General features: G+C 63.5%; 1 protein-coding gene across 1 annotated transcript; it reads left to right on the plus strand.

Moving 5' to 3' along the window:
* Positions 1 to 2451: 2451 nt before the first annotated feature.
* Positions 2452 to 13732, plus strand: SEPTIN12 (neuronal-specific septin-3). The gene is given in 18 exon segments (XM_030459704.1): positions 2452 to 2593; positions 4747 to 5281; positions 5356 to 5708; positions 9638 to 9753; positions 9756 to 9788; positions 9791 to 9854; positions 10637 to 10765; positions 10879 to 10956; positions 11051 to 11195; positions 11677 to 11701; positions 11703 to 11753; positions 11755 to 11795; positions 11873 to 11907; positions 11910 to 11968; positions 12058 to 12102; positions 12104 to 12155; positions 12439 to 12490; positions 12596 to 13732. Coding segments are annotated over 18 exon segments (2013 nt in total). The 5' UTR covers positions 2452 to 2538; the 3' UTR covers positions 12741 to 13732.
* Positions 13733 to 13734: the final 2 nt, after the last annotated feature.

Consider the following 13734-nt stretch of genomic DNA (forward strand, 5'->3'; position numbering starts at 1 on the left):
TCCCTCCACCTCCTCCCTGTCCCTGTAAGCTGCCCCAAAGGGCTCCTATGTGCCAAATGCCCTCTCAGCTCCTGCCGTGCCTCTGGATGACTCCAGCCTTTTGCTCTCAACTTCTCCGAGCAGCCCTGGAGCACCCGAAGCTGCTGCAGAGTCTCTGGGTGTCTGTGTGTGCTGGGAAATGCCTCTGCTACTGCGCTCTGTGCTCTCCAAAACAACCCCAATTATTTCAGATTGCTCCCCCTCCTCTGAACATGCCCAGCTGCTCGAGGACATCCACAGAGCATCCCTAAAACCTCTGTAGAGCTCTCAACTGCTCTGCACCCTTCTGAGACTGCTCAAAGCAGGGACCACAGCTTTCTCTAAATGCCTCTAAAAAAAAAAAACCTCCTTTAAAAATCCTTTGAAAAGCTCAAGCTTCCAACCAGCACAAAGCTTCTCTAGAAATGGGGAAAGTAAACACCTTCAGGGGGGTCCTGGGCCACGTCGAGGAGCTGTAAATCCCCTCCCAAGAGCACTGGGAGGAGGGACCTTGGGGCAGAGCTGAACCACTTGAATTGCTCAAATAGCTCTCAGGCTCCTCGAACCACAGCCCAAGGTGCTAAAGCTCTTCGGAGGGGCTGGAAGTAGCTCTTGAAGTCCTCTCAGCTCTTCTGAAGCCCCTTGAAATAGCCCAAAATGGGTCATAAAACCAATCTCGTCGCAGTTCTGAAGCACTCCAAGCCTCCTCTGCCAGGCTGTGAAATGCCTCAAGTGCTCTAACACCCTCAGAAAGCCCCTGAAGCCCCTCCAGACCAACCAATGGACCCAGCACTGCACTCAAATTTTTCAGTAATGCCTCTAAACTTCTCCAGCAGTTTGAAAACCCCTAAGGCCCTCAAACCACACCAGAGAGGCATAAGCAGCCCTGAAACAGCCCTGATGCTCCAAAACTTATCCAAAATTGTTTGGAGCTGCCAGAAATGCTCCAGCTCTTCTGCACTGGAAAGGTTCTAACAAATGTCTTGCAACCTCTCCAGCTTCTTCTCAGTTGCTCCAGAAAAGCCCTAAATCTCTGCAGATATCTGTATCCTTCAGAACAAGCTCTGGAACTGCTCCAAACTGCACTTCTGAACGAGCAGGGACTCAGCACTGCACTGGTGAGCAGCTGCAGGCAGCTCTGAGTGTTTGTTATTTAAAAAACAATGTAAATACATTTAAAGATATATTTCCAATAGGGTTCTAGCTCTAGGGAGCTTTTCTACCTCCAAAACGCCTTGGGGAAGTTAAGCTGCTTCTGAAACTCTGCTCCTAACACTGCTGAAGCTCCAGCTGCTCCCTTTGTGGTGGTGGGATGCTCTGGATGGAGATGAGGAAACCAGGAGGCACCAGGCGTGGGCAGAGCTCGGTCCTGGTGCTTGGGATGCCAGGTGCCTCACCTTTGCTCCTGGCCTTGGCAACAGGAGCACAGTGCTGGTGCTTGCACCCCAGGGTGGGCATGGAGTGCTCTGCCAGACCCAGAGAAGCCCTGGCAGTGTTCCAGGCCAGGCTGGATGGGCTTGGAGCAACCTGGGCTGGTGGGAGGTGTCCCTGACCACGCAGGGGTGGGACTGTATGAGCTTTAAGGACCATTTCCAACCCAAATCATTCATGATTCTGTGATCCAACAGGACTCAGAAGGGATTTCCAGCTCCTTCCCCTCCATCTGCTGGATGGGGCTGGGATGATGTTAGCCCTTGGCAGCTGGTGGGAGTGGATGGATGATGCCCCAACCCCCGAGCATCCCGGGGCTGAGAGGGGGCAGCCTCGGTGCAGCCATTGCCCTGGAGTGGCTCCCCCGGTGGGCTGGCAGCAGCAGGACCACCCGGGATGCTCACGGGGGACCTGCACTCTCCCCAGGGATGCCCCAGGAGCTGCAGGAGAGGGACACGTGAGAAGACCAGGCAGCAGGAGCCCGGCAGCCGCCCTGCAACGCGACTTTTTCCTCTGTTTGCGCCAGCTGGAATCCCTGGGAGCAAAGCACGTGGTGTCCAGCTGGGACCCCAGCCCAACCGGGACCCAGTCTGCCTGGGACTCCCAGCCTTGCTGGCCCCTCGAGCCTGGACCGAGCCCTCTCCAGCCATGGTGGGGGAGCAGGCAGCACCCCAGAGTGCGAGCAGGGCCCCGGACAGGGGTGTTCCAGCTCCGGCCATCGCGGCCGGGGTCCATCTCCGGAGGTGCCCCGGTAGCGTAGAGTCGGGGGGGCTGCAGCATCCCGGGGCCGGGAGGGGGCGGTGGGGGCGTGGGAGGGAGCTGGCGGTGGGGCCGGCGAGGCTCCGGGGGCCGGGCCGGGGAGCCATGGGTGGGGGTGTCCTGGCGGGCGGGAGCAGCTCTACCCCCCTCCCTCTCTCCCCTCCCCCTGCCGGTCCCTCCCCTTCCCTCCCCGCCGAGGGCAGCCGGCGCCGTCCCGTCCCATCCCATCCCGGCTCGCCGGGCTGAGCAGCGGCCTCGGTTCGCTCCCTCCAGCACACGCCCCCATGCGGGTGTCCCGGGTGGGCGGCAGCCGCCGGCCCCCCCTCCGGCATGGCTCGCGCTCTCCGTCAAGGAGCACTGGACGGGATCCTCTCCGACTTCGAAGGTGTGGCCGGGGGCTGCGGACCTCCACTTAGGGCTGGAGAAAGTGAGGAAGGGTCCCCGCCCTTCTCCGGGGGCAGGTTATGGAGGGGGTGGGTGAGCGTCTGGGGGGGATGCACTCTCCCGGAGGCTGGGATGGGGGGATGCTGCGGCGTCTTGGGGGGGTGGGACGCCCCCCCCCCAGGAGCTGAGCGTGGGGGGTGTCTGGTCCCGAGGGCTGGGTAATCGAAGGTTGGAAGATGCCCCTCTGGGGTTCTGCATCGTTGGGGGCTGCGCGTCGTGGATGTTCCCCCCGCGGAGTTTTGGCATCGTGGGGGGCTGCTTTGTCCCCGGAGGCTGCAGTAGTGGCTTGCGCTGTTTGGGGCGGGGGGGTTGTCCTGGGGGGTGGGTGGGGTTAATAAGCTGCAGGAGGGGGGCGTGTGTGATCTCCCCCCATTTCCCGGCGGGCTGGAGGCTGCGGGGGGCCGGCAGCCGCCTCCCACCTTGCCCGGCACAGGAGGCAGTGGTGAGGGGGGGGTTGTTTTTTTTCTCAGCCTCTGTACCAGGCGCGTTGGGGCCGCGGCGGGAGGTGCAGGGGGCGGGGTGGCTGTGGGGGGGAGAACGGGCAGCGAAACCCGACCCCGGGGCTGCTGCTGCCTCGGCGGGGAGGAATGTGTGCACCTACCGGGCACCTTAACCCGCCGCTGCCGCGCCGCCCCCGTCCGGCCTCCCCATAACCCCTGCTATCCTCCACAGCCTTAGCCATCCCAAAAACGCTTTCTCCCCTCATCTCCTCCCTACACTCCTACAACGCCCCCCAGAACCCTTGCCAGTCCCCTAATTCCCTGCCTGCTCCCCAGTCTCCACCATGTCTCCACGCCCCATAACCCCCTTGCATCCCCACTCTCTGCCATCCCCCATAACTCTCTGCTCCCCCGCATCTTCCTGCAGCTCCCCCACCCCTTTGCCCATCACTCCGGACACAGTTTGGGGCAGCCGAAACTATGGGTGAGGCCGTGACTCGGGCAGGTTTGGGGGAAAGGAGGCATTTCTGGCGTGCCCCACCCTCCCCCGCAGTGCCGAAGCAATGGGGCGGGGGGTGCCGTCCCATGGCCCCGGCACCGTGGCCAGCTGGAGGAATGACCTGCCCCGCACAGCCTGTTATTAGCAGTGCCCCAGCCCCTGACCCCGGGCACAGAGGTGATGGGGGGGGGGGACGACACACACGGGACCCCACCTCCCTTCTGCGCCCAGCACCCGGCCAAGCCGGGGCGGGGGCCGAGGAAGAGGAGGGTGAGGGCGGCTCCGCTCCGTGCCGGGGCAGGCCGGCACTCGTGCTGGGATGGAGGGGTGCAGCGTGGGCCGCCCCCTTCCCCCCCGCAGGCAGCCACCCCCTGCTTGGCAGCGGGGTGCGGCGGGGCCGAAGAGGCTGCCTGGCGGGGGCCCGGTCCCCCCGTGCTTTCCTGGGGCTGGGGCCAAGGGTGCTGCTCCGGCAGAGCTGGCGGAGTGGGGTCCCTGCGGAGCTGAGGTGGGAGGGGCGGCCACCCCTGAAGATGCTTCCTGCCACGGGGGCTCTACCGGGGTGCTGGCTGCTGGGACCTGCCGTGGTGCCCAGAGAACCGGCTCCAGAAGAAGTGCTCACAGGGTGGTAGTGGTGGGGGTCTTGGGGGGTGGGGGGACACGTTTGCATCACCAGCACCCCAGGGCTGCAGCGTGGGCTGGTGGTTGCTGAAGCTGTGTGGGAGGCACACTGCAGCCTCCCCAAGGACCGAGATGTTCTGCTGCCCGGAGCAGCAGCTCCGCCTGCTGGGCCCGTTTAGGCTCCAGGGTTAACAACCTGCAAGGGGTAGGAATCCTTCCAGTTCGGGGTGGATGGGGGAAAGGGTCGGGATCTGGTTACTCAGGCCGGATCCTTTACAGGGGAATAAAGCAGGCAGTGTGCTGTGCTGGGAGCCACCGGCCCAGCCGCAGATAGACGCGGGGACACGGATCAAACCCGGGAACAATGTGACAGGGCCCGGGGCCAGCAGCAGGGTGGGCTCACAATTATCCCTTTGGCTCCCAGCTGTGTGGGGGCACCTCTGGTGCAGGGTAGCTGAGGGTCAGCTGGGAAGGGGGCAAATCCCGGTGGGTGCCAGCAGGTGCCACTCTGATGCCACAATCTCTCTCTGTCCCCAGCACTCAAGAAATCATTTGAGGCAGAGGATGGGATGAGGCGCCCGGTCCCCACCCGTGCCCTGCTGCCCCCGGACACCGGCGAGTGCCACCGGCCACTGCATCCTGGCCACCCCCAGCTCGGGCATGGCCCAGCCCGGCCCCCAGCTGGCTCAGCACCACCATCTCCTCAGGCCGACCAACGGCACACCATTGCTGTGTCGCCTCCTTCCAGACCCCACCGGGGTTTCTCCAGCAGTGACGGCGAGAGCCTCCGCAGCTCCTCCTCCAGCCTGGAGAGCCCCGCGCCCCCCAGCCACAGGGACCCCCCGGACCCTGGCCCCAGCCTGAAGAAGGTCCCATCCCACGGCAGCGTCTTCCCGGTGGAGCTGGAGCATCCCCTCGGTGGGGCTGCCACCAGCCATAGCTCGCTGCCGGCGCTGGACCTGCACATCGCCGAGGAGCCGGGATGGGGACTCCCTGCCGGATCCCCCCCGTGGGGCACTCGGAGTCCTGCGACCCAGCCTCACACACGCCAGCCTTCCTCCTCTTCCTCCTCCCCGGTCCCCTTCAATGGCAGCGAGGCAGCCCAGGCCTGCCCGTGCTCCCTGGGGGGCGGCTGCCAGGGGGCTGGGATGTGTCCCCCGCCATCCCCCGCTCGCAGTTAAGCGTCAGCCTCAGCACCAGCCCAACCCCCGGCCCTTGCCACTCCCGGGGCCAGGGGGAGGCAGCCCTGGCTCCCATCACCCTTCCTCAGCCCCCAAGCCGCCCCTTCAAGCTGGTGTCACAGCCACAGACGGTGCAGGTGAGCTCCCAGCCCGCCTTCCTCGGGGGGCTGGTGCTGGGGCCGCCCCTGGGGACCCCACAGCGCTAGTGGAGTCAGGGTGACCACCCCAAGTGCCAGGCTGGCAGGGCCACGGGACCCTGTGTGGTGGCTTCTGGCGAGGCTGCAGACGATGGCTGGACTGCGGTGACACCAGAGCACGGTAGGACTTGCTCCTGTCCCCTCACCCCTCCCAGGACCCCCTTGCATTGCCAACCCACCACCCCACCCCCTTGAGCCCCCTGCCACACCAGGGACAGTGCTGATTTCGGGCCACAGTGACAGTGGGGACCACGATGTGCCCCAGGAGTCCGGGGGACATGTCTGCTGCCGTGGGCATGGCGCGTGGCAGGCAGGGGGCCCATGGGTGCTGCTGGCAGAGCTCCCATCCCGCCCGGCCCCGGGTGCCTGGCTTGTGTCCCGGCACAGGGAGACAGGTCAGGACATATGTGCCCTGTCGTGCGCCCACGCGTGCCAGCTATCGATGCCATCTTGCCCATCGCTTCTTTCCCCTCTCGTCCCTCCTCACCTTGGCACAGGGACTGATCCTGTCCCCCCTTCCCTCTGGGGTGATGGTGGGGGGCCAAGGTGTGCTTGGGTGTGCTCAGTGTGGAGGATGTGGGGCTCCCGGCACAGCTACCACTGTGCTTGTCCCCAAGGATGGGTGAGGACACTCTTCCCTCCCCAGTGTCCTCTTTCTTGGCGGTTGCTCTAGGGAAGGCTGGAGGGTGCTGGGTGGCCTAGAGGTGGCGCTGGTGCTCCCTGTTTTGGGTGCTTGGGCTGGGTGTCATGAGAGCCGCCTTCGCCTGGCTGTAAGTACCGACGCTGCAGAAGCATCCATACATTGCTGCAGGCAGGTGAATCAGCCCTGGAATGTCCCCAGCAGCACTGCCCACTAGTCCTGCTGACCTGCCCACTGCCAAGGCAGAGGGACAGTGCTTGGGGCTGAGCTGGGATGATGGGGACGCTGGGACAGTGCTTGGGGTCAAGCCAGGGTGAGGGGGACATGAGGGACAGTGCCTGGGGCTGATCTGGGGTGATGACACAGGGGATGATGCTTGGGGCTGAGACAGGGTAATGGGGACAGTACAGGGACCATGCCAGGGTTTGGCAGGCTGGCCAAGTGTGGGTGCCCGGGTTATGGAACGGACCATGAGCTGGTGGCAGGAGGTGGGCACCATCTGGCCCGGGGTGGCAGGTGCTGCCAGGGCACGGTGGTTTCCCCTGCCAGGAAGAGCTGGGGACACATGGATTCCCCCCCCAGGAAGGCCACCATGGCCTCTGCAGATGGCAGCCATGCCTCGGCGTGGGCACGCTTGGCCCCGTGGGAGGAAGCCCCAAGCGAGCCGCCGGCCACCGCTGCGTTTCAACTTCCACGAAGAGGCACAGGGTGAGCGCCCGGGTCGCCCACGCAGGGCCCGGGGCGAGGAGGAGGAGCAGAGGAGGAGCCGTGGGCTGCAGCCACCCTCCCTCCCCTTGCACCCCAGGAGCCATTTGGCCCGGTGACCGGTCCTCGGTGGCAAGCAGCCCCAGCTCTGGCCAGCTCGTCCAGGTAGGGGTGGCCATTGGCGACACCCTGGGGTGGGGGTGTGGGCAGGGGGTGCTGGTACCCGGGCAGGGACAAACCCCCGGGTCCCTCCTGATTCATCACCCTGTGGGTCACTTTCTGCTTCTGCTCGGTTCCCAAGCCCATAGCTCCCACCCACGCTGGGGCTGGTCCAGCCACGGATAGAGATTGTCACTGCTGTCCCCTTGGGTCATGCTGGGTGCCGGGAGAGGTGCTGGTGTGGCAGGGTCCAGCCATGGGGGGGGATTGTCACCACTGTCCCCTTGGGTCGTGTTGGGCACCAGGAGAGGTGCTGGTGTTTGTGGGTCTCTCTGGGCTGTGTGGGTGGAGTTGTAATGAGCTCCTCGCTGGTGTGGTGGGTACCTCTCCCATGCATCCCCAAAATCCTCCATCCCTTTGCCAGAGGGACCTTGGCCCATGCACACAGGAGCCTTTAGGACCTGACAATTGCTGTCCCATCCAGCTCCAAGTCCAGCCCAGGCAATGCCCAGCTCAGCCCAACCGGGAGCTTGTCTCCCAGTTCATCCTCTTCTGGCACCCTCCACCCCACAGCCTTATTACAGACTTCCCCGGGGAAACGGCCAATTAACCCGCATCAGTAATTAAATCCTGGAGGAGACCACGGCCCGGGATTACTCGTCCTGGCTGCCTGGAAAATAAGAGCATCTTTAATGAGTCTCCAACAGGTCTGGCTGCAGGAGCCATTACCCTAGAGGTGCATGGGAGCCCAAGGTGTGGCCACAAGGCCACCTGGGCCACTGGGCCAACCTGAGGGGACTTTGTGGCAGCGAGGGCAGGGACACGGGGGTTGCATCCATATTGGGGTGGTTGTGGGTGCAGCACCTTGGGGGTGATGGCCAGGCCCCTGCAGGGTGCTGAGCACCCCCGTGGAGATGGCACTAACCTCACCCTGCCTGTCCCTGCCTGCACCCTGGGTGACTGCACACAGGGTTCTGGATCTGTCTGGCAAGGGCTGGGGCTGGCAGGGACCAGGGTGGGGGGTGCGGGGACCATGTGGTCCCCAGACGTGGTGACATCGATGGAGTGAGCAGGGAGGGGGGTGCCACATCCCTGCCTGCACTGGGGCCCCCTGGCCTGTGTCCCTGCTGTCAACCAGGAAGCCCCAGCTGTGTTGCCACTTCCGAGGAACACCTCCGACCACAGGGGCTCAGGGTGGGTGACATGAGGACAAGCAGCACTGCTGTCCCCAACCCCGCCAGCTTCCCGGACATTGCCCCAGCCAGGCAATGGGTTTGCAACCCGCCCACGGGTGCTGGGTGCTCCCCCAGCCCGGGATGCTGTTGCCATGGCAACGGCTGTGTTGGCTCAGATCTCCCAGTCCCGTTGGCCTGGCTGAATCTGGCCCCTGCCATGTGTCCCTGTCCCCCGTTGCTGCGTGGCACATGGCCGCAGCCTCGGCAGGGTGGCTTGGCTCCCTCGGCTCCCCAGCTGTCACCAAGCTGCCACTTCCAGCCCAACGTGCCAACACCCGGCTGTCACATATGTGGTGGGGGGTGGGGGACGCAGGCGCTGTGGGCACTGCGGCAGTGGGGCAGGTGACAGGGCCACCCCACCGTGTCCAGCTGCTCGGGATGGGGGCACAGTGATCCCGGTGCCAGGAGTCAGTGGGTGCCACAGCCAAGCCCTTCCTTTTGGTGCCACCAACAGCCACCCCAGGGGGTGAGGGTGTCATGATGGGGGTGGTGGGTGAACACCCTTGTGCTGGTGTCCCCATCCTGGCTGGAGGCGGAGCAGTGACGGTGGGCACCTTGCCCACCCTCCGCGCAAGCCGCAAACTGGGCACGGTGGCTTGGCCGTGGTGAGGAGGGGGCGGGGACGGAGACGGAGAGGGAGAGGGAGAGAGGGAGGGGGGGTGTTGCCGAATCGGTCATGGTGGGAGCAGCAACGGCTCCGCCGGAGCAGGTTTGGTGCAGCTGGGGGCTGGCAGGAGCGGAGGGGGCCGGGGGACGCCGATGGTGCCAGGGGTAACCCCCCCAACTGTAGCGGGTGCTGAGCGAGGGCAGCGAGGTAGGAGCGAAACAATGGCTGTGCGGGGAGAGGAGGAAGGAAAAGGGGGCTTGTGGACTCCCCGAAACTGCTGTACAAAGGGCGGGGGGGGGAATGTGGGCTGGGGTGCCCCCAGGCCGGCCACTCTTCAGGCACCATGTGGGGTGACACATCCTGCCCCGTGCCAAAGCCCCTCAGGTTGCTGGAGAGGGTGCTGCAGGGGCTGGCCCCTGGTGGCAAGTGCTGGTGTGCCCACGGTGGCCTGTGCAACTACGTCGCACGAGCAACTACTGGCATGGGGGAGGGTGGGGGACAGGCAGGGGGGGAGTCACCCCAAGGATGCCACCATGGCAGCCCTCCCTGTCCCTCTCCACCCTCGGGTGCCATGCTGAGCCGTCACCGCCTGCCAGGAATGTGCCAGGGCGGCTGCTGCTGCTGGGGCAACCATGGCAGCCCGAGGGGTGGGCACTGGGGGAGAGGGGGGGGTGTGGGCTCACTCACCATATCCCCCCATGCAGGAAGCAGCCCTGGAGTCCCAGGAGCACAGCATGGACCGCCCAGCTGTGCTGGAGGAGTGAGGGAGGAGGAGGAAGAGGAAGATGCGCCCTTCACCGTGGCCTCGGGGCCAGTGGGTCTACCAGCCTCTTTGGTTACGTGGGGATTGAAGCTGTGTCTGGGAGCAGATGAAAATCAAAACCATGAAGATGGGATTTGAGTTCAACATCATGGTCGTGGGTGAGTGACAAGTGTGGAGTTTGCTCCTGGTTGGGTGGGATCCTGGCTCAGCTGCCACCATGCCAGGGGAGGTCAGGGTTTGAAGAGTTTTAAAGGGTTTAAGCGAAAGAAATTCAAAGAGAAGCAGCACCCACAGTACTGACGAGTGAGGCAATCCCAACCACTGGGGTCTTGGATGGATATTAAGGAGGATAAATTCATTGGGAGCAAACTGGGCTGTCCGATCTCCAGGGTGCTCCCAGACAGATGCTGAGATGTTAGGAAATAGATTTAGTGGGAGGATAACTGGAGCTGCCCCAGACTCTGGATGTTCATAAATGGGCACTAAGGTTTACCCAGGGAATAATTTATGGAGGGGGTCAAACTGGAGTTCTCTAGCCTCCAGATGTCCAATGGTGTGTATACTGGGGATAAATTTATGGAGAGGATAAACCCAAGCTGCCTATCCTCTGGGATGTTCTAAATGGCTTACTGATTGTTACAGACCTTAGGAAAGAATTACAGGGGGGGAAACTGGAGCTGTCCAACCTCTGGATGTTCCTACATGGCTAAGGTGTTATCATCTCAGGGAAATAATTTTGGGACGCACCCCAAAACCGAAGCTACACCAACTTCCAGATGTCCCAAGTGGGTATCAAAGGTGGTATACCATGTGCATAAACTGTTGGACAAACTGGAGTATCCCAACTTCCGGGATGCTCCCAGATGGTACAGAGCTTGTCCTGAAGGGGGGGATTAATTTCTTGGGAGGGGTTAAACTGGAGCTGTTGGCCTCCATGCAGGGCAGAGTGGGCTGGGGAAGTCAACAATGGTGAACACCCTCTTCAAGTCCAAGGTGAGCCCCAAATCCTCACAGCCCGGCCAGGAGGGACGCATCCCCCAGACAGTGCAGCTGCAGTCCATCACCCATGGTAAGGTTGTGTCCCACCAGCCCTGGGAGAAGCAGAGTGGCCTCAGACCTCCCCTTCAGTCTCCTGCATTTCTGCATTGCTTTGTCCTTGCTGACCCACGTTTCCACCCACAGTCATAGAGGGAGAAGGGTGTAAAGATGAAGCTGACAGGACGGACACACCAGGGTTTGGGGACCAGATCAACAATGAGAATGGTAGGACACAACAGGGTGCAGCATCTCAGGTTGGTGGGTGGCAATTTGGGGTGGGGGTTGAGCTCAGATGCTGTCCCCAACCACTTACAACCTTAGCTGGGACCCATCATCAAGTACATCAATGAAGCAGTATGAGAGAGGTACCTGCGTGAGGAGATCCTCATCGCCCGCAAGAGGAAGATCCCAGACACCCGGGTCATGGAGGTGTCTACTTTGTCCCCCCCCACAGGTCACTGGTGAGTCCCCACTCACAGCACCCATGGGTGCTTGGTGGCATGGGTCACTTACTATTGGTGTAACCCCCAGGGTCGGTGGTGAGGTCACCCCAGGGTGGATTGTAGCCATGGGTCACTGAGAATACTGGTGGTGGTTCACCATGTGATGGTGGTAGGTTCCACCACAGGGTGATGGGGAGAGGTTACTCTTACGGTTGATGTTCGGGTGATGATTCGGTGTGATGATGGTGGGCTCCACTACCCCCAAGTGTGATGGTGGTGGGTTCAACCCAAGGTGATGGTACTGTGGTCAACCCCAGGGTAAACAGTGGTGGGGTCTCTCTGGGATTGATGGTGGGGGTGTCACCCAAGGGTGATGGTGGTAATGAGCACTGCAGAATTCACAGTATGAGGTCAGCCTAGGGTGATGGTGCTGGGGTCCACCCTGGGGTGAGGTGATGGTGGTTGGGGTCACCTTGGGTTGCTGGTGGGCCCTCGGCAGGCTACGCCCACTGGACCTGGAGTTCATTGCGTCGGCTCAGTAAGATCGTCAACGTGGTGCCGGTGATCGCCAAAGCTTGACACGCTCACCCTGGAGGAGAGGGCAGAGTTCAAGCAGAGGGGTGAGGGGACAGGTCCCTGAGGGGCTCCAGGGTCCCCCGTGTCCCCCAGGCCCTACTCAAGCCCCCTGCTCCACAGATCCAGGAGGACTTGAAGACCCATGCCATCAGTGTGTCCCCCAGGAGGACTTTGACCAGGACCCTGACGACAGGGCACTGAATGACAGGATTCGGGTGAGAGCTGGGGACATCGGGTGGGGGGGAGGCATCCCCGGGGGTCCCAGCAGCACCCCAGGGTGAGCACACTCATCTTGCACCCACAGGAAAAGATTCCCTTCGCCGTGTGGGGGCTGACCAGGAAGCACCAAGGTGAATGGCAAGAGGGTGCTGGGCCGCAAGACCAAGTGGGGCATCATCGAAGGTGAGTGGAGCCCTGGGGACCCCTGGCACCCTGCCCTGTCTGGGGGGCTGGGGGTGTGGGGGGGCTCTGGGGCTGTATCCAGAGACTGCTGGGCCGAGCTGCCCTACCAGACCCCTGCCCATCCTGCCTGCCCCCTGCCCTCCCTCTTCCCTGCTTTGAACCATCCCATGCCTGCCCTGCCCACCTTGGTCCAATCCATACCTGCCCTTGCCAGCCCCCTGCCCACCTTGACCACCCCATGCCCACCCTGCCAGCCCCCCGCCCACCCTGCCTTGCCTTGCAGTGGAGAACCCGGCACACTGTGAGTTCCCCCTGCTGCAGGACCTGCTGATCCGGTGAGCGGGGGCCGGGGTGGGCGGTGCTGGTACCCTGACAGCGGGGGGACGGTGGGGCAGGGTTGGTGACTTGATGCCTTTCCTCTCTGCTGGCACCCCCGTCAGGTCCCACCTGCAGGACCTGAAGGACATCACCCACAACGTCCATTATGAGAGCTACCGTGTGCGGCGGCTGAACGAGAGCAACCGGGTGGCACAGGGCCCCCGCAACGGGCTGCCCGGCAAGGAGGAGGGTGGCAGCCACCCCTAAGTCACCACCTGTCCCCCCCCTGGAGCCACCACTGGACCCCATGGAGCCACTGCTAGACCCCTGTGGCAGTGCCCATGCCCTGCCCACCAGTGGCTGTGCCTGGGGTGAGGAGCCCCCCAGGAGCACCAGGCTGGCCCCGGTCCCCGTCCCCAAGCTCCACCATGGGTACACACACTCTGGCATTGCAAGTCAATCCTTCAGCCATCCTCCTCCCCCTCTTGGAGCCCCCCTTTTGACGTGCCACCACCCCAGTGCTGCTAGGGCCATGGGGTGACACCCTCCCAGTGCCTCCACCACCTGGGCACATTGGGGCAGTGGCAGTGCCACCAGCGTGGTGACTGGGGTGGGCAGGATGTGTGTCCCCTCCCCGGGGTCACCCTGCCCAATGATGGCAGCTGGCACAGCCGGACTTTGAGCCTCTTATCAGGGTGTGGAGGTGCTGGGAGGGGTGCAGAGGTGCCTGGATGGGAGGTGCTGCCCACAGGGGCATCAGCGGGGGGGGCTACACCCAGCTGCTCGCCACCATGCCACCCCCTGACAGAGCCACCCAACATTGGGTGCAGCCCCCCAAACTCCTCAGGTGGACCCCACGGGTGCTGCCAGCCCCAGCACAGGGTGGGAATGGGGGTGCCAGAGCAGCCCCCTCCCCTCCCTGTGGTCCGGGGGTGACTGTAGAGCCCCTTTGCCCCTCCCACCATGGGCAGGGCTGGGGCACAGTGCCAACTCCCTGTCCCTGCCCTCCCCCATCCCTCCCCACGGCCTCAGCCACCGCCAGGTTCAGCGTCACCTCCGGTGCTGGCCCCACGTCCGGCCTCACGTTAATGATCCGCCCACAATCCACCCACTCGTGCTGCCACCAGCCCCCAGCTGCCCTGCTGAGCCGCGTGGCAGAGCCAGGGGTCCTTGGCAAGGGGGGTTGGGGGGCCTGGCAGCTCCCTGCCCCACACCCCACCCCTCCAGCCTCACACACAGATAAGGGCTGCCGACAGCACTG

Source organism: Calypte anna, chromosome 14 (assembly GCF_003957555.1).
Source record: "Calypte anna isolate BGI_N300 chromosome 14, bCalAnn1_v1.p, whole genome shotgun sequence".
NCBI lineage: Eukaryota > Metazoa > Chordata > Aves > Apodiformes > Trochilidae > Calypte > Calypte anna.